This window comes from Corvus kubaryi, unplaced genomic scaffold, assembly GCF_017639235.1.
Source record: "Corvus kubaryi isolate FWS band 111438036 unplaced genomic scaffold, C.kubaryi_AGA036_p1.0 66, whole genome shotgun sequence".
In the NCBI taxonomy this organism is placed as follows: domain Eukaryota; kingdom Metazoa; phylum Chordata; class Aves; order Passeriformes; family Corvidae; genus Corvus; species Corvus kubaryi.
The window spans coordinates 10537681-10558386 of record NW_024582054.1 but is presented as its reverse complement, the minus strand read 5'-3'; the positions used below and the strand labels follow the sequence as shown (position 1 = coordinate 10558386).

The 20706-nt window shown below is 35.4% G+C and overlaps 1 protein-coding gene and 1 long non-coding RNA gene across 5 annotated transcripts in view; one reads left to right on the top strand and one right to left on the bottom strand.

The window, feature by feature from the left end:
• Nucleotides 1–20706, top strand: part of LOC121673829 — a 95293-nt gene that overhangs the window by 40051 nt on the left and 34536 nt on the right. The gene's annotated exons all lie outside the window — the stretch shown is intronic.
• The window catches only part of AKAP6 (A-kinase anchoring protein 6), a 272762-nt gene continuing 257371 nt past the window's right edge, over nt 5316–20706 (bottom strand). For 2 of the 4 annotated variants that reach the window (XM_042047594.1, XM_042047595.1), the window contains exons 13-14: nt 15016–18476; nt 5316–9976 (exon numbers count right to left, since the gene is read on the bottom strand). In XM_042047594.1, the coding sequence (XP_041903528.1) occupies nt 15057–18476 (3420 nt within the window). In that variant the 3' untranslated portion in view covers nt 5316–9976; nt 15016–15056. Of the gene's footprint in view, nt 18477–20706 lie in introns of all 4 variants that reach the window. The other 2 variants (XM_042047596.1, XM_042047593.1) reach the window with 2 other exon arrangements.

Below are 20706 nucleotides of genomic sequence, written 5' to 3'. Positions count from 1 at the left end.
TATACATGGTATGTTACAAATAAACTTGGTCTCTGTCATTAGCCAGTACTAAAAGGCAATTTTTCATTTGTTATTGCACTGTGAATTCAGCAACTTGAATTGTGAAAAAGACCTAAATTCTGCAAAATCTAGTGTTGGCAGCAATGATCACAAATTACAATGCAAATTAAAATATATAGCTAGTTAATGTATTATTTAATTGATAAATTTCTTTAGAACACAGGCATTTATATTTCCTTTTTCCAAAATATTTACTACAGTAGAAAGTAAAGATTTAATTATGAAATAAATTAAGTTTTAAACCTTCTATTTCTAACCAAACCGTGAAAGAGATTTCTATGTCTAGAATGAGATAATGAAAAATAGCAAGTAATATGAAACACCATAGCAAGCTTACCATATTTAAAGTGCTAGAATGCTACTTAGCCAAAAGTATTGGCAGGTGATGAAGTATAGTCTGGATGGAACTGCTATAGCACAAGGAAATCACTATGCCTTTTTTAAGCAGACAGTATGCAAAGGTGTTCAAAGATTTATACTAAGTAAAGGCGCTGCAATACTTCTTTCTGTCATTTGCCACACTTCAAACAGGTCCTGGCCATCTGATTCCTTAGGCAGATTCATCCCACTTCATTAGCACTTTTATGAGTTCATATTAGCTGCTTCTGGTTTTCACCTCTGTAACGGAAAATTATCTAGCATAAAGACTGACTATTTATGGGACCACTGTGGCATTGGTTTACATCATAACAATACTGCCTTTTTTAAGCAACTAGTCTCATCCAGTTTCCCCTATTGTATCTTGTATCACCGCTTATTTGTTTATTTATACACTGCTTTGCCCTAGCGAATACAAGACCTCGCTATCCAGCTTCCATTTTCCAACACTGCAGAGGAAGAAATACTCAAAGATCTTTTCCCCCTTTCATTCTAACTATGTTCTCTGTGTTGAGAACCTAATTTCCTGATATGCAAAGCAAACCATGAGCGTCTGTAGCCTGCTTTATGGTGCAGACATTACTAGTAGATGAAACAGCAAGAGCTCCCTTTTCAGAACCACTATTTATGGATCCTTGTGTAGGAAGAGCTTGGCTTCTGTTCACTAAGATTGTCACAATGAAATTACACTTAAGGACTTCAGACCTACTTTTACAAGTGGATGGCCATAAATGGAAGAACTTTATACTATGTAGTTTTGCTTCTTTTTAAAATTTGGCTGATGGGAAACATATAATGTGTTTATTTGAGACAAGGAGTACAGAGGAAGTGTTGGGGGCTTGTTTGTTTTGACCTTTTAATAACAAACAGATATTCTCCCAAAAACTACTGTATTGTTACCTTTAGTGCAAGACAAAAATAACAATATAGGCACAAAAGAAGGACTGGGGGAAATTATTCAAATGAGATGTTCATTTTAACATTTCGGTGTATTGTCTCACTGGTAATGAAGCATAAGATAAAGACATTTTTATCCATACTGATGTTTCAGCAAATAATATTGTAATGATATATTTACTGGGGAGTTTTAGATTCAAGTATATAACTGTAGACACTGCAATAGTTCTGTCAGTAGCCCACACCTACCTTGAGAAATCTTTTCCTTCATTGTGCAGAAGCCACACCAAATCACTCTACTCCATGTGCTGGCTCATATATATCACTTATCAAATTCTGCTTTCCAAGGAATTGATCTGTGATTTCATTCTTTCTTATTAAAGACTGTCAGCTGCCATTCACCAGAGTGTCTGGGAAGTTTCTCTCACATTCTTAAGCCTTTGTTTTCCAGCACAACACACATATTCAGTGCTGAAAGTCAAGCTTTCCCCCAGAGGCCCATTTTTCCACAGCACCAGATCTCTATGTGTTTGTTGCAGATACTAAATAACTGCAGTTCTAATGCCTCTAAAAATGTCACGTCAAACTTCTTTTTAGAAGAGCTGGATGAAATCTCAGCTCCTGTTCACAGAAGCCAGGGTTCAGCTGTAGATCTGTTTTGATGAAATCTCAGCCTCTGTTCACAGATGCCAGTTGCAGAAGGTGAGACAGGGCAAACCAAGAGCATTGTTCTGGTAGTGGCAAGAGTGACAGGAAGTATGTTCCAGGAATTTTTTTTGTCCTTACATAAACTTCATGAGTATACAATAAAAAATAATTATTAGAATGTAGATTTCTAAGATTAACATGAACTTTAATCATTATTTTAATTTCAATCATCACTTTAATTTTACAAAGCTTAAGACATACTTTAAGATATATTTCATTAGTGTGTTTACTGTCATAGTAAGGATCAGTAAAGATAAGTACTACTGATCACCATTGAAAAACCATAACAAAATAATTTTAGTGTATATCATATCCTAAAAGAGCCACCAGAATCTTTGTGTGAGGATATACAAGTTCGCTTGCAGTTGAAACTATATAGGTTTTTCCCAGGAAAATTTAAAAATTAAGAATTCCAGTCACATGCAAAACATAGTTTCTCTCTGGGCTTCTTTTAAAGACTCATGAAATAAAAGTCCTTGTACAGAATTGTCTTGAATGAAAAAAAAACCCAAGTGCATATTATTGCATAAAACTTTCAAAGTACCATGAAAGTCTAAGACAAATATAATTATTATTATCGGTTTATCACCTAAGACATGTTGTTGCAAATGTCATTATATCAGATCAGTTTGAAAACAGTTTTCCATTTCGCACTTTGTTTGACAAGGTGATTCATTGTGTAGAGCAGTTTAAGATGTCAGTCCCCATGGAAAGAATTGAGTTGTACTGATGTGCTCATGAGCATTCCTCCATCAATGTATATGATTAAGGAAGGTCTATTCTTCTGAAATATTGTTATCCAATTGGCCTGAAATATGAGTGTTTTGTTTATTGACCTATAATTTATCACAGTCAACTCCTTCTGGCTAAACATGTATATGTTAAATGCAACATATGAAAAGCTGGTTATAATTATCCACAAAATCATAATTGTGATTTTTTTTATGCTACAACACAATGGCTTGTCAAATAATTGAAATAATTTGGTTCTGACAACACATCTTCATTTTCAACAGTGGAATGACAAGTAAGGAAAAGATATCCAGACATTTTTCCATACATTTTGTATGCGTCTTGAGCCTGTCATTGTCTCATTTTGGATTGCCTCAGAGAAAGATAGAAATCTTCCATCTTGCTTTAGTAATTTTTTCATTGAGTTTGGGAAATTTCTCCTGTCCTTTCAGCAGACAACAGATTTCATCATGGAGAATGAAGTTTGCTCTCCATTGTCATTCATTTGGACTAACCTCTTCTTTTGGCGCATCTCCCTATTCTGTATTTACACTACTTTACAATCCCACTAAACTACTTGACTCAATAATTTCTTGAAAAAAATGAAATTCCACAGATTAATTATCTATCATGTGAAGGAATATAGTATCTCCTTCCATCATGTCTGAATTCACTACCTGTCCATTTCCACAAGTGACTTGTTATTGTGGGGCTAGGAAAAGAAGAAAGACAGATTTGTGTTAACCAAACCATTCATTATTTTGAATGCTATCATGTCTATTATGTTACAAAATGCTATCAAATAGTTCTATACTATAGGCATAAATCAAATTTCCTTCTCCCTCTCCCTCCATTCTTCTCCCATTTCCCTTTCCTTTCCTTGCGTTTCCTTGCCTCACCTTGCCTCATCTTTCCCTGCCCTGCCTTGCCTTGCCTTTCTCACATATTCTACTTCTACACAGGAAATATTTCTATTTCTGGATGCACTATATGGTATGGCTGAGGACTAAGGTGCTGATATACTTGCTGCCTTTGTCTTCCCATCTTACTGTGGCCATAAAGAGTGGTGAGTGGCATGGAAATCTGTACTAAGAAATTACAGTTTGCCTTTTCTCACAGCTGACAATAATTACTAAGAACACATCCCTCCCCCTCCAAAGAAATCACACAGATACCCCTCCCCCTCCAAGAAGAAACCTCCTCTTTAACACCCTGTGTTTAATGCAATCAAATGTTAATTAACTGACAATGGTACACCTGATTGATATGCTTGGCATAACTGAACAGCAGATTCAGAAAAATGAGTATTCATGAATAGTATCACTTTACACTTTCCAATAACAAGTCTAGCAATAAAGATAAATCTGTTTCAAAACAGTGTATGCTCCTATCATTCTACAAATATTTTAACCAAAGCTAGTTCCCATCAACCATCCTTGAGGCTCCACCTCCTCCTCTGCTTCTCTTTTCTTTTTCTTTTATCAGCCAGCATGACATTTCCTGATCTGAATCCTCCCTCCAGCCTAGTTGGCACAGCTTCAGCATCATGTATCTCCAGTAATATTTGTACTCTAAAATTACTGAGTTATACAATTCTAACTTCACTTTTAACTTAGCTTATTCCCCCACTCACCAGAAATAAAATAATACTACTTGCTATTGCAAAGGGAATTCCATTTTTAAAGCACCAAAGCACTTAGAATTCCTCCTGTCAGCCACTTACTCTTCTCTCCAAGCTGCTATGGCTCTGGTGCCACTTGGCCACCTTTTAAAGCATTACCTGTAAATTGTCCTTACAAACATACTTTGCAAACCCTTCATTTAGTTCTTGAGTTGTGCAAGAAGAAAAGGTATGAGTGGAGAACTGTGCAGCTTGGAAGACCGGGGGATAAGATGCAGAAATATATAAAATGAGCAGCAGCAGGTTTGAGAAACATTTGTGTGCCCATTTAAGGCAAACTCTTTACAGAGGAAGCTTTCTTTAGTAGTCATATTAACAGTGGAAAATTGAGCTCTATGTGCATGAAAAGCTTTTTAAAGGCTTTGCCTCCACAAAATATGGCCAAAAGCTGCACTGATCAGCTAAGCTGGCACAGATAGCAACCCAACAGAACTATGACATCAGGTTGTTTTTTGATTCATGAGACCATTTCAACCATTGAAAAGACATTTCCATAATCTTTTCAATACTTTGAATAGCCCTACTTTGAGGTAAGTAAAGCAAAACCTGTAGAGAGGCACAGATTTGTCTAACATCAGTGTGTCAGGATAAATAATGATCAGTTAATAGAACTACAATAATGCTAGTCAGAGTATTCTTGATTAAACCACTGGCAGGGACTACTAGGATTCATGGAATAATTGCTTTTTTGTTTTCTTTTCCACTTATAATTTTTTGTCTGCCATTGTGTATTATTTAAGATCTGCTTGCTACAATTTCTTTTTCAAGCTTGTTAGAGGCAGATGTTTCTCAGCTCAAATTTGGTCCTCTTCCTTATGAAGAAACAACCAAACCCATGCCCTCTAAAGTGAATTCTAGATTCAGGTTTTTTATTCAAGAGCTACAGAGCAGAAATTCAGGTATGTATGCACCATAGCCTGTATGAGAAATTGACATACCACCTTGCCTAAGGGCATGTTATTTTCAGTAGCACTTATCTCCCCATGAAAAAAAAAAAGATTTGGAATATATAGTTGATGTTGTCTAGCAGTTCTTCCAAAGTCTGATTTTTTCATTCTGTAAATGAAGTGCATCAAGAATAGTTTGTGTTTTTCCACTATTTCTTGAAATCTTGTCAAACATGTTTTCCTTTCCCTGTCACTCTCCTAATGTTTGGAAAATGCTACAACTAGATCCTTGCTGCATTCAAAACATCCTTACACTAATTGCAAGAAAGAGAAAAATCTTAAAAATATTCCATGTGTTTTAAAGATTATTTTCCCTTCCACTTCCAGAATGTGACAGAGACATGGGCTCAACATCAGGCAGAGGTAAAAACATTTACTTATCTAACTGTTCTTTTCATACCATATTTAATTTAATTTTAATTATGATATAATTCTGTATTTCTTGTAAATTTTAATAATTAGTTTGACAATACCTATGATATCACAGTAATATTTGTACTCTAAAATTACTGATTTATACAATTCTAACTTCAGTTTTAACTTAGCTTATTTCTCCACTCACCAGAAATAAAGTAATACTACTTGCTATTGCAAAGGAAATTCCATTTTTAAAGCACTGGAGCACTTATAATTCCTCCAGTACATAGACTTAAGTAATGCGAAGTTCACTTATGGCATAGTCCTTTAAGGCATTTCTAATATCAGGGATGAACGTGTATTTACTGAGCAAACAGTAGTCATATGAAAACTGTAAGCTTTTCAGGATGGTAGAAAAGGCATAAAAGACAGGGCAACTGAAAAATCAGACATACAGCACTGAAGGCAATAGATCAGATGTTATTTGTTGGCCAAAATCCCTCTCAAAGTGATGCTATTATTAGGAATAAGTTTGTAAAAATTTGTCAGTGAAGGAGATTGGCTTGGCTAAGAACTTGACATCCCTGTTAATCCTCCTGAGCCAAGTATTAGTACAGTCTGGCCTAACCATTAGTAACCCCTTTTCTGTGCACAACAGCAGAAGAAAATTTACAAGATTGTTCCTGATGTTTTCCGGCCAAAAAAGAAAAGACAAAAAAACCAAAAGTAGCCCTCTTACCAGATACATGATATTCAAAATATGTTGTTTTCCTCAACACAGGGGAATTGGAACGAAACGCTAAAATATGTGGTGTGGAAGGCTATGTAATCTGTGCATCCTGTTACCAAGGAGGAAGGTCGAGATGTTGTCTAAATGAGTAACTCTTTATTTGAGTTTATTGCAAACCAAACAGGAACAATTTCAGTATATTTTCTTGTGTTTGTATGCTGATGTGTACATATGTATACAATGAACAGCACAAACAACTGTAAGAACATGGAGATACCACCTGGCTTTCTTACCAGTACTGTGGTAGAGAGGCAGTGTTCCACTAAAAATCTTTTACTTGTCTTGGGAAAAATGCAAACCATTATGTGAGAAAGACAGGGAACAAGGCTTAGAAGGCTATCTATATTTAAAATGAATATGATTGCAAAAACCATTTTATACTGTAGTCCCAGGCATGTGTTTTAGCCCTAGTGTTAGTGTGCACTGCCTTTGCTTAGAGCTGGAGAGCTCTGGCTCTCTGTGGGAGGAATGTGAAGTAGGCAGGAAAAGGAGATCCATGTGTCAGGGCCATTGCTGTCAAATGGTCTCCTCACACATTGCAGATGTTGTTCAAGCATGAGCCAGGGAGTGTGTGGAATAAAAAGCAGCCTATGGAACTTTAGTAGGGAATAAATTCTGCAGAAAGCCTGCAGCATTCTTCTGCACCACAAAAGAATTTCACCAGCAGATGATGAGTTCTGTACAGGACTCTCTGCATGGCCTGATCTTGGAGGTACTCTTGGAATATCAACATTAGTTTTACACCATACCAATATTTTCCTTTAGGAAATTGCAAGAAGTGCCAGTACAATATGGTCATAAGCATGACTTATGCTAAGACAGGAAACAGTCCTGTGGAATATATACATCAGCATTTTACTTTAGAAATCAATTTTTATTGACAACAAAGTCAATTCTGAGAATAAAAATTTTAAAAGGGTAAATCTTCTAGCCAAAAACGGAGTATTTGATAATGATGGGTCTTGTGTCACAGTCATAAAAATGATGACTTTATCTCATGAGACCAAATAATATAGATCTGGGATTACTGGTGAAATTAAAATGTTCCAGTCTCTTGGAAAGGAACAACAGAAATTTGAGTTGTGACCATATAATATTCCGGATATTGTATGATGAATATGGGGTTTATTGATTTGACAAGTAATACTGTTTTCCCCCAGGAAAAAAGTGAATTTGTGGCAAATGGCCTAATAGAATGGTACAAGTAATTGATGGAGTTCTGCTGGGTGAGATGACAGATCTGAAAAGCCTCTGACTTATGAGTTTGCCTGTTGTCACAGTGTAAGGTATGACTATAGTCAAAGTAAGTTTAAAAAAATACAGCATAAACCAGAAAAAGATAGGCAGAAAAGAAGAATAATTTTAAACTCATTCCTCTGTCAAGATCATTTAAAAATCATGGTTGAGATAACTCATAAATGAACATAATTGTCACTGCAAAAATTCTACTAAAATTAGGAGTTATATTTTGAATTATTTTATGAATATATATCTTAAAAATATTTCAAATATAATAAAGTGGTCTTTAGCTATATTGTTATACATTTTAGGTAATTATAGGTTAACCTGTTAGACTTGCACATGATAGAAGATATGTAAGTGCAGAAATCTCTCAGATTCAAAAGTTTCACACAGTAAATACTTCTTCTTATTTACTCTTTTAGAATTGCTACTGCTGCCCTACACACCTGCCTAAGGCTACACTGTGGAAATTTAAATTGAGAGACAAATAATTTGCCTCTTGCAGTAATAGGAAGCTGTTAATAATTTGGAAAACATGAGATTGTTTTTAAATACCTGTTACTTCAGTGTTGTATGAATATATCTCCTGGTCAGTGTAGTTCCTCTAAGCTTGTCAAACTGATGTACATTTTTTAAAGGAGGAGTGTTGAAGCTTTTTGTAAAAACATTTTTATACTTGGAAAAATAATGATTAAAGGTGGCATCAGAGGGCATTTCTTGTCTTTTAAATTCCATGACATTCCTTCTCAATAGTGTTTTTAGGAGAAGAATGCCATGTTTTCAGAGTTAAGCTTATAAAGCTGGCTGGCTGGCTTTTTTTGGCCACTCAAAATAGTTTTAGCACAATATAAAAACACTTCAAATGTACAGTCTAAGTCACCAAAACAGCCAACTGCTAGAGTGTCTAGATAGGGAGAGCTGATTCAATATAATTATGTAAATGAATGAAATTTTAAGAATTGGACAACAAACTGTTACTGATAAACAATGAAAATATTCCTATAAAATACTATATAAGATACTAAATATTTGTGTCTCCTTGTTTGGCCCAAAATACCTGCAGAATCTTTAATGACAAAGTTCTTTACCTCTGAGTTAGTTAATACATATCTTTACCAGTTAAAAAGTCACGTATCTCTAGGAAATATTTGCAAAGAAAACCATATTCTTCTGAATTTTGATAAAGCATTCTGTGCTTGGAACGCAGGTAAAACAGATCACCAATTCTGCTTTATTTTTTCCCCAGTAAACTATGTTTATTATGCCAATTCTAATTACCATGCAATCTAATGATTTTAAGGCTTATAATTTCCACATCACTGGACATCACAAACATGAAAGCATTTTATACTGTCATTATACATCAGTGTTTGCAGTTGGTTATACATATATACAGAAATTATTCACACATCTTAACCTTGCTATTTCCTCCTTTCAAACCAACATAATTTTACTGTGAAAGCAGCTTTTTAATAAATGGTATAAGAAATACAGCAAGGCACACATTTTTTAAAAACTTTTTTTCTCATTACCACCTCAAGAAGCATAAAAACCCAAAATGCAATACTTAATTCAGTAGAATGTCAACAGTTTCTAATATACAACACTATGTAGTTGTTTCTTGAAGTGTTGCATAGATTAAATTTTTAAATTCAATAAATAAAATGCCATTTATTTTAATTGCTTAATTTTTAGATGTATTGAATCAGGAGGACCAATGACTTCTTTTTGCTGCAATCCAACAAAATAGTCACTTTAAAAGCAAAATAGTTTCAATAAACTTATGCATTATACAGATAAATATTAAATTTGTTACATAAAATAGAAGAGTACTGACAGGTACAATTCTGAAAAGATGAACCAGGCTGATCGTGAATTCTATAGAACTTTAGCGAACAGAACCAGTGATAAGTAGCGCAGGAGCATCCAATTTAGGAAGGGAAGGTCATTAGAGGTAGCTTGGGAGTGGAATCCATATGAAAGCAAATGGCCTTGCTACAATAAAAATGATCACTGAAATAGGAATAGCATATGCAGCCTGACCACAAAGCCAACATGGACAAACCACATTTGGAAAAAAAATTTGTCTTGGGAGTCAGTCTAATGAAAGGCAGTGATACAATGGAATTGGAGGTCATCCCAGGGTTTACAGGATGAACCTGCACCTGAATTGCAGCCAAGTTTCTAAAAGGAAACAAAAAAGTAATAGTAGGTTACAGAAAATGAAGTTTTATTTTCCAAACATAGGTCTTCCAGAACAATAATAGATAGCCATTAATGGTCACATGCCAGAGCCTTTAATGCAGAAGCATACAGTAAGCAAACAATGACTATTAATAGCCTGAGGTACAAGTTAGTGTAAAAAAATGAACTGATGTAGAAAAGTCACTGATTTTCATAAAGACTGTTTTTCTAAAGAAACAAGGGTATTCATCACATCAGACCTTTTCCCTGGATCTTGTCTTCATCCTTACCTGCAAACTTACCTTCAGCACACTCAGAAGTGCACCAACCAATGAAAACATAGAAATTTTCAAAAGTCAAGCAACAAAAAGATCTATCCAACAATTATTTTAATATTTGTGCAAACATATATAATGGGACTTCAATGGAGAGGAGGAAAAGATTGTCACAGAAGTGGTCCGTGAATAGAATTGTCAGTGTCATCATTGCATTTTTAAATTGTAAATAGCTATTTAGACATTTCTAGTACCAGCAATGAGTTGAATTTGCATACTACAGAATTATCCAGCTCAGAGTTTAGAGTTAAGCTATTCAACAAAGAGCATTGGCTTATGATGAGAATTATGAAAAAATAACTGTCAGAATACAGCTCAAAGATTAGTGCAAAGTACATCTCATAGGCATTTCCTAGGAGGCACTCCAGACATGCATTATGTGCCTTCCAAGTTAAGCAGGAATATCTGGATCTATCCAGTTACCATCTCCTTTGATCTTCTTTGCTGTAACTGACCACATTCCTCCCCATTTATACAAGAAATACACTTACTTGAAAATAGTGAAAAGCTCAACCATCTGTTTAGATATTAATGAAGAACTGATCTGAATAAAGGGGAAGATTGTATCAAAAGCTTTCTACAGTTCTGGCATGAGCAAGAAAAGTCTCACTGATGGATTATGTCAAGTTTTTCAAAAATTATGTAATTCATAGATTTCAATACATGATTCTCTCTTAATTTAGCTTTTTTAAAATCGGGTATTGTAAGGAGCTAAAAAGTCAGACTGTTTTAAACTCTATAAAGAAACTTTATATTATTTACTTCCCTATAAAAATCTCTAGGGAAAAACAAAAGTAAGCAAACATTTAGATTATTATTGTAGTTCCAGTCTCTAAAAGTAAATTAATATATAATAACTATTATGTAAACTTGTTTTTTTTTTTTTTCTGTAGTAAATAAATAGCTAACAGTCCTTTTCATTTATGCACCATCTTTTATCTGTGGATCTCAAAATACTTTTAAGTAAATAAGCTATTCTTCATAGGTCCCATTGATCATTATTCTCATTATCTTGTTGCTAAAAAAACTGAGACAAGGAAGGAAAAAGTCATACAAAAAATCTATTGCTGAGCAGGAAATAACAGTCAGGCTCTTTGAGCATCAGTGCTGGGTTTCTCCTGGTGATAATAAGTGGCAGAATATTCTATCTAATATTGCAGCACTGTCAGATAAAATCAATTTAGTTTTCTTAAGTGCAAGTAAATTATTTTTCCCTTAAATTAAGTTAAAACCTAAATTTAAATTACAGAAGTAAGGAAATAGCTTTTTGGATTTAGTTGTAAGAACTAACAGATTACACCCAGAATTCTAAGGCATCCTCTGGAAAAGACTTTGGATAAAACACATAAATGTCCTGAATGTATTGATCTCTATGCATATTGAATTTGTAACTGAAAGTTCCCATCCCAGTTGGTGAGTCATGGGTCACAGTGACAGCAGAAGATCACATGATCTCACGTGCAGATAGATCTTTCAAGGTGACCCCTAACTGAGAAATAAAATCAGCATAGTTTTATGAGCACCTCTGTTGGAGAACTCCATGTTGGCTCATGTGAAAGACTAGTCAGCGCTGTCAGAGATATTTTTGAGCCTGCCCATAGAATTGCTATAATTTTCCCACAATGGTTTGTTTGTTTTTTTTTTTGTAGCACACTGTTAAACAACGGGATTGCAATATTTGACAAAAATATTTATTCACTATTAGTTTTATTCTCCTGTACAGCCAAAGTAAATACTAAAACAGTACAAAATCAACCTACATTTGAAACCATGCCTTTTTCAGCTTTGAATTCTCATTATACATTTAAGGTACACATATACTATAGATTTTTTTCTTTCTAAGTATTGCAGCTACACATGGAATTACACATTTAAATGAGCTTACAGCACAGGTGCTTCAGGAAAAATAATGGTGTTTGCCATTTATCTTTCAAATTAAATAATGTGTTTTTAAATAGTAACTTTTTTCATAATACACTTATGGGAACAACATTTATCTGTCACATTTTAAAAGATGTATTAGTAATAAATGTAAATTACCTTTGGAAAATCAGTAATTAGCCTCATCAAAAAATAAACAATCTGCCACCAAAAAGATAATCTTTAGCATAGTTAAGTATAATAACTGTTATTTGAATAAGTTAACAAATTAGGATAGATTGCTTCTGTAATTCATTCCCCATAGCATGAGAGATGAAGTTAAAGCATCAAGCTTGTGAATGGGGGAAGGGAGCTCAGACTTTAGTGAAACCAAACCTAGCAGCTCGTATTTTTATTTTTGGTGTGTCAGAGATAAACTATATGTATTCTAGAACTTTACTACTGGGAATGATACAGTACATAGTTCCCAAGGAAGTAATGCTATATGTACAAGTTAAGAACCAGTGTATCTTCCTGTGTAGAAAAGGTGGGAATGTAGTGTGAAGGGCTTTGTTCTCTTAAAATAATATGTTAACCCCTGGGCAAAAGTGGAAGCTATAACATAACCCTATTAAGTTGTTGTATACAGATTCTGCATTATATTTTATTGCATTGTGGGACATTTATTATTAAATCTATTCTGCATGTCCAATCTTAGTCCTCACACAAACTGCATATTTTTTATATCCAGTCTTATAAATAAAACCATTTGGCTATCATGCAAGTAACTATGAAGTTCTGAAGAGTGAGGTAAGTTTATGCAGTATTTTGAGATCCTCAGAGGAAAAGTATTGATAAATTGAAAAGACATGTCATTATCTTCATCAGTGAAAGAATGAGAACAAGGATAAAATCACACTCACTACAGCAAGCATTTTTCCTCAAAATAATATTATAAAAATGAGTGAAAAAATAAGAAAACTAATAAAACAGTAACTTGGAAAGCTTATGTTTACATCATTTTCAGTTAACAACCTCAGACTTTTGTCATCATCTCAATTTCCAGATAGAGGCTTTTATATACACCTAATCCATTGAATTTAATTCTAGAATACATAGTATCATCTATGACTTTTGTAATTCATAGTTGATTTCCATTACTTCTCCAGTTGTTTGGATGTGTCCAAGTATTAACCTAATTGGTAATCAGCAGGTCATGATAGCCTATTTCAAAGCCATTCCAGAAATATCCTCTTTGCTATGATGGTTCCAAGATAATTCATTAGTCAGAGATGTGTTGAGATAGCGGCAAGCTATTGTTGTCATAACCTAAAGGCTTTGCTAGATATATATATACATGAATGTGAATGCTGGGTAAACAACCAATAAATGAAAAGCCCAAAGCATAGTAATATAACACACCAAAATCAAAAATGAGGAAGTTAGATCTCTAAGAGCAGCAAAGAAATGTATTTTTTATAAATCGGATGAGATCCTCTGCTACAGCTACATGGTTTGCAACAGGAGAGTACTAATGGTTTCCGTGGGCAGTGATGAATAACAGCCTTTTCTCCTGGCAACATCATGGAATCATAGCATAACTTAGGTTGGAAGGAAACTTGAACATCAACTGGTGCAACCTCCTGTTCAAAGGAAGGCTGTTTTCAAAGGTAGAAAAGAATATTCAGGGCCACATCCACTTGAATTTTGAAAATCTCCACAGGTGGAGATTCAAGAACTTCTCAGGGAAACCTGTCCCATGCTTAGCCTTGTGTTTTATTGAAATTCCCTTGCTACAGCTTCTGGCAAGCAGTGGCATTTGGAATTGGATTGGCATTTGAGTTGCCATTCTGGCTGTGGTCTACTGGAGGAGTGTTTCCAAAGACTAGTGGCATTTGATAGAGCTGTGCTGGCTTTTGGGTCACCAAACTAGTGAGACTCAAAGGAGCAGTGCTGCATGCTAGGAGCTGATCCAAAAGTTGCTTTGGAGATCCTCATCTGTTGTTAAATGTGCAGTTATTGTTCGACATTTATGTGAGGTCAGAAAGTCCAGATTTGAACCACTTTCAAACATTGGTAGAGATCAGGACCACCTTTTTACCTTAGGTTCCACCATCTCATTCATGTTTCAAAATGCTTACCACAAAATAGAACCAAAGGTTGCAGTACTGCTGGTTGACTATCAGTTTCCATCTCCATTACCCTCACATTATACACTTTCAGGAAGTTGTAAAGATTTGTTGTTTTGGCAACCTCAGCTTTTGGCCTAACACTGTGTTGTAAGAATTGTGTTCTTAATAGTGGCTTACTGAATTTAGAGCATGGTAAACTGACAACAAGAGATGACTTATTATCTCTCTATTCTCCAGTCTGCTTAGCCATTCTTCATGATTTGTCTGGAAATATTGTAGAACTCACTAGTTAAATAAATTAGTTCTTGTAGAACTGGAAGTTCAGCTTCATCAAATGCTTTTGAATTCCTCCTAAGACCAGCTGACTGCAGAGAAAGGCATCAATGAGCAGAGCTGGTTTCTGGTTCCCTCAGCTGAGGATGGAAAGGAGGCTGATATATTATGTTTGAAGAATTCCCAGGTTCTGCAAGATAGCAGACTTGTTCCAGAAGGGAGCAGCTCCAGTCAGTGCAAAGCCAAAGGGCAAAAAGCAATTAGTATTCACTGCATTTGTTGACTAGTGGCATGTAAACTGGGATTATAGTGTAATCAAAACAAACGATATAGCACTATCACGAAACAGAAGCCCCGGCTGATGACTCATCTTTCATTGTACAAAAAAGTTTAAAAAAAAAAAAAAGTAAAAAAAAGGTGCAACTTGTAGAGTACATACCTGTTTTTAGAATAATCTATGTGCCTGGAGAGGGTTACATTCTATCTGTGCATATTTATATGTCTGTCCTTATGAAGTTTCAGGAGATTTTCTTCACAAGTAAGAGCTTTTCTGTTCTGATGCAAAAAATCCTTTTTCTGTGAATGGCCAAGCTTTATCTGAAACTCTGTAGCTGAAGCCTCTTCAGAAGCAGCAACACATCCTTTTTTCTCTGCTGTTCCAGGTGATTTTCCTGCACTATTCTCTTTAGTGCTAATTTCTGGAGAATTCTTTTCCAAACTTTCAGTTTTTCCATCTGAAAACAGCAAATTATCATCAGCATTTTTCAAATTGCTTGATGCACAATGTTTGTTAGTATTTGGAACATTTATATCATTGCCATCCCCACATAAGAAAGATAAATCCCTACCTTCAGAAGAAGTTTTAACTTCTAATGACTCTGGAGCCACTTCACCTAGTGACTCCACAGATGTTTCAGAAATAGGGTTAGAAATAGGTTGCTGCTGCTCTACTTGTGCTTCAGAAGAACCATTAGAAATAGACTGCTGCTGCTGCTCAACCCGTTCTTCCTCAGGACAGGCTTCAAAGAAGCATTCAATATTTTCTCTCTCATCTGTGAAATCCAGTGGCACAGGAGTGCTGCTCTTTTCCTCTATGTATTTGATTACCTCTCCACAGTCACTATCATGAGAAGAAAGTGAAAGATAAGAATAGAAGTCCCCTTTTCTTAGCTGGATGGGTCTGTGAGAGTGTTCTAACACTTTTTCCTTGATCTGCGCTAATGAAGCTGGAGCAGATGACTCACATTCTGGTTGTGACTTACTTTTCAAAGCTGTTGATGCCATGTCTATTATCTCCCTCACAAAATTGTGTACTGAGCCATCTTCGATGGTTTTTTTATCAAAATCAGCCGATTCACAGTTACAGCACAAATCAAGACCATTGGCTGATGCGTTGCATTCTACTTCACTGGATTTCAAGGCTGCACAGCAATCAGGAATTTTTTCAGTGTTTATTCTGTGCTGTTGACAATTAGGTAAGGATGGCTGTAAAGCTGTGTCCTGTACACCTACAGAATTAATTTCTGAGGAAGATTCAAGGCAAGGCTTTTTTGCAGGAGAGGAAGGAACAGAGTGATGATCAGGCTGAAGATGACTTTGACATTCTCTTGGAGAGCTTCTGGATCCAGCTGAGGACAGAACAGTCTCCTTGCCATCCATATGTGAATCATCTGAACTATCTGTAAATGCTTCACAGACACCACATTCATTTTCAGCTTCTCTGACATCAAGTGATGCATGAGTTTTGAGGGTTGCTGCTACTTTAACAAGACCTTCCTTTTGACTGCCAAGAGTATTTTCAACGTTGCCATTCTCCATATCATCCACAAGCTGATCCTTCACAACCTGAGAGATGTCTTTCATTGGGTGACTCTTTGTCCCTTTTTCACGGTCACGTGGTATATTCTTACTATTGCCATTATTTTCTGATATTTTCTGTACTGAACCATTCAATAGTGTTTCAATGTTTAATGTATCTGTGGCTTTTGATGTCTCATTACAAACTTCTTTACTGCGCTGAATTTCATCACTGAGGTTACTTTTTCTCTTCTCCCTTGTCAAGGAAAATTTTGGTCTAATCCAGGTTTGGAGTTCATTTTTTATATAATCAAGTCCTGAAATTAAATTGCATTCTTCATAAATATCCTCATCAGTTGCTATACTGGAGTCGTCATCTTCATCTTTGATACCTAGCTCTTCCTCAGTTAAGGTAAGGGTGGAACTTGAAAGCAAATCACTGTCATCTTCATCATCAGTACAAGCAGAAGTGCAGGAGACATTAACAATCATGCTGACATTGACATCGCTCTCATCAGCTACAGATCTATTAAGATGTTTTCTAAATGATGCATTTGAATCTGGTATTTTATTTCTGTGTAGTACAATGTCTTCAGAGCAGAGAGAAAGATCCTCACTGCTGCTGAGTTCAGTGAGAGAAGCTGCTGAATCTTCATTGATTGAAGATGCAATATCTAGAGACATCTGTCCAGTAAAAGACATTTTTTGAGAGCTACTTCGGAGTGTTATATCAGAGATGCTTCGCTTTATTTTTTGAGCTGAAGGACTCTGGATATTCTCTAAGCGATTCAAAAGATCTAATGTCCTTTTACTGAGCTCTCCAACAGAATCACTGCTTGCGCTTATGTCTCCAGAGCCATGATGACTAAAAAGGTCTTCGTTGCTTTTGTAGGAAGTCAGCCAGCTCTCCAAAGAGGTGCTTCGCTGAAGACCATCTCCACTTTTAAAAATACCTGAGCTGAACAAATCACCTACTACAGACAGAGATTCTAAAGAAGAACTATGAGATAAAGTTGAAACCTGTCTTATATTCTCTGTAACAGGTAATTTTCTTACAGTTTCTGTGGATTTACAGGAATTGGGATCTGATTCTCCACAGATATTTGCCAGGGTATGATCATGAATAAACCCATCTGGTTGTGACTCTCCAGACCTATGTTCAGATTTGCCAGGTATTTTGTCAAAACAAAAGTCATGAAACAAACTACCCTCTGTATGTGTCTTTTCAATCTGTGATTGTTTGATTATCTCTGGTAATTTGAATTTGGAGCCTTGAAGATATGAGTAATCATAAAATGTAAACACTTCATGTTTTCCTTGCAATTCTTCTAGACAACCAGGGTTAGACATGGTAATGCTGTCCAAATTCTCATCATTTTCACTTCCACAATATGCAGAAGGAGCCAATTGGAAATCGTCTGAAAGACTAGTATGATCTTCTTCATCTTGCTTTAGTTTTGGTTTTATTACATCATCCACTTGACTTTCCACATGCCCTATTTCAGGATTACTCTGACTGCTTTCAATATCATTTAGCAAAAAAATTTCTGAATTATTAGTAGTTTCTGTATCACATTCACTCACTATCCCACTCTCACTCTCAGAATGCCTGCTTATGTTTCCACTCTGATACATGTAGTTACATGGTTTTGCCAATGTGGCCCCTCCTATTAGATCTGGCAGGGATTTGGTAGATGAAAATGATGAGTCTTTACTAAGACTTTTGTTTAAAATGTTAGACTGCATTACATCCGAGAGTCTGGATGTTTTTTTCAAAAAAGGCATATGTTTTTTTTCTGATAATTCAATATTATGAAGACTATAGACCTGATAGATGTGAGGATTTGGAGGGGAAGTAATATTGGGAGAATAAAGAGGAATTCCACGATTACTGATATTTTCATCTTCATTCACATCATTATCACCACATTCTTCTGAAGCAGGTTTCTGGTTTAGATCATCCTTGAGCTCCTGATCAGGATCACTTAAGTCTTCGTGAATACTGATCAGCTTATTACTTATGTCAGTTTCATCCCATTCTAGTGCATCTTCACTTGGACCATTTAGATCCATCAAACTGGGATCAATAACATTTAGGGGCTCCTGTAAAAGAAAAAGTCAAAGATTAAAAATATTTACAGCTGTACTTGAAATGTGCTTCCATTGAAATCATGTAAGTTAATGGAAGTAAAGTGCATTTTTGGAACAGTGATCACTAATAGCCTTTTAATTTTGTTACCTCTTGTGTGCTATTACAATAATCAATTAAAATGAAACTTATTACATTTTGAAAGATTTCTTAGACTTCTTAGTTTTTTCTTCTTATTTGATGTCAAAATATAATACAGAAATTTGAATTTTCTTTAATATTCATTAATGGTGGTTGGTCACTTTATATATAGTAAGTTTTAACTAAGAATCACACAGGAGTGTGTTAGTAAAAACCATGCAATTGTATTGGATATATGAAAATCTCTCTTAGCCTGCTTAAGTTTAAAATAGTTAATATATAAAGGGTATAAGAAAGGATTTTTGAAATGTTTATAACAAACTTCAGTGTTGTCAATTTTAAAACAACAGATCACAAATTCTTGATGAATTTTTTATTAAAATTTTTATCTATTCTTTACTTGATAATAAAGGCAGTAAAAATAACAAGTAAGACTAATGAATGTTAATATCTTCAGCTGAAAAACTAAGTACTATATGCGTTTCAAAAAATGCCTGCCCTGGTACCTTTCTCTGGAAAAGGACTGACAAACAAATGAGCTAAACTTAATTTTCTTTTTTAAGGACTTTTGTAACTTTCCAATAATGTTTGTTATTATGACTCAGAACATATGATAACAAGAATTGTTCATTCTAGAAATGTGTGGAAGAGGAAGAACACCTTGACAACTTTTCTCACTCAAATGTGATTTGTCGAGTGGCCAACCAAACCATTTTAAGCCCTTGAAAATAAGACTGAAATGGTCCCTGATTTGGGGGCTGAGCACAAATTAATTTCACTTTACTTTTGTATTTACTGAGAGGCCTCCATATTAGAGAAGGCATTGCTTATACAAGGAGTCTTGTAATAGAACTGTTGACTAATGTCGAATTCTTCAGTTTAAATCATCTGACCAGCTGAACAGTGATCACTGTATCCAGAAACACAAACACTTCTTCCAAGAAAACCTTTCAACTCTGATCACTTGCTTTCTCTAATTTTCTTTGAGTAAGTGTTGTTTTGCAAATACAGCATTGACATCATGCCAAATAGCAAGAGCAAATCCCAGCAAACATAAAGCAGATAAAATGAGGCTGTACTCCAACGAAGTGCAGTTCTGCACAACTTAGTCACTGACTTAGATTCATCAAGACTAGGCCAAGGTTAATTGTGCAGGGAAAGGCACGTACTTCTGACTTTGGCTCTCAGCTGGAAACTCTCTTTGAAGTAAGAACTAAAGCTGCTCAGCCCTTTTGTGAGCTCAATAGTTAGGACACTGATTTTGGGCATGGGACACTTTGTCAGACTGGGCATAAGAGATATGAACCAAGCTATTCTCTCAGGAGAAGCCCTATCTACATGCTGTTCTGAAAAGAAGCTTGTTTGTCCTGTGTCATTTTGCATAAAACAATTAAATATTAATTTGGTCATAGATAGATGAGGAGAATTTTGTCCTGCAGTGCTGTGTTTGTCATGTTTGACCTGCAAGAGACACAGACAGTGCCAAACCTCTGCTCCAGTGACTATTTAATTATGGATATAGGTGGCATTGTTCTGTGCAAGACACAAGGCTATATCATCCCAGTATGTCCAGTAAGCCAAAGGCTAAAACAATCAAAGGGAATCAGGAGGAATTATTTTCTCCAAACTGGGCAGAGTAGCTATCCACCATTCAACAGGGTGATGCAGTTATTAACTTAGTTGATAAATCAAGACTCTTTCCATCTAAGATAAATCTGTGTCCTCATGCTTCATTGGGCTTAGCTGTAATGTAGGTCCCTGAGTACTGCAGCTGTGTTAAGATATTGCACATAATAATGGATAGGAATGTAGGCATGAAATAATTTTTTCCTTCTTGGCAGGTTAGGAAGCCTTGGGTATTTTGTGAATCTGTCATGACTAATACTGAAACCTAGAGTCTCTCTGTGGATCTACCTACCCCAAAGGTTTTATAGAGTACCTTTGCTAGAGTCCTTTTTTTCTCCCCCATGAGACATTGGCTAAAGTTAAATTCCCATGAAAACACCCATTTGCTAGACAGCTATGGCTATCAGAGCAGTTTTGTACTGCTCTGTATTGTGGAGTTCAGAAATCTTTATTTGGATTTGCCAGTTTGCCATGTTT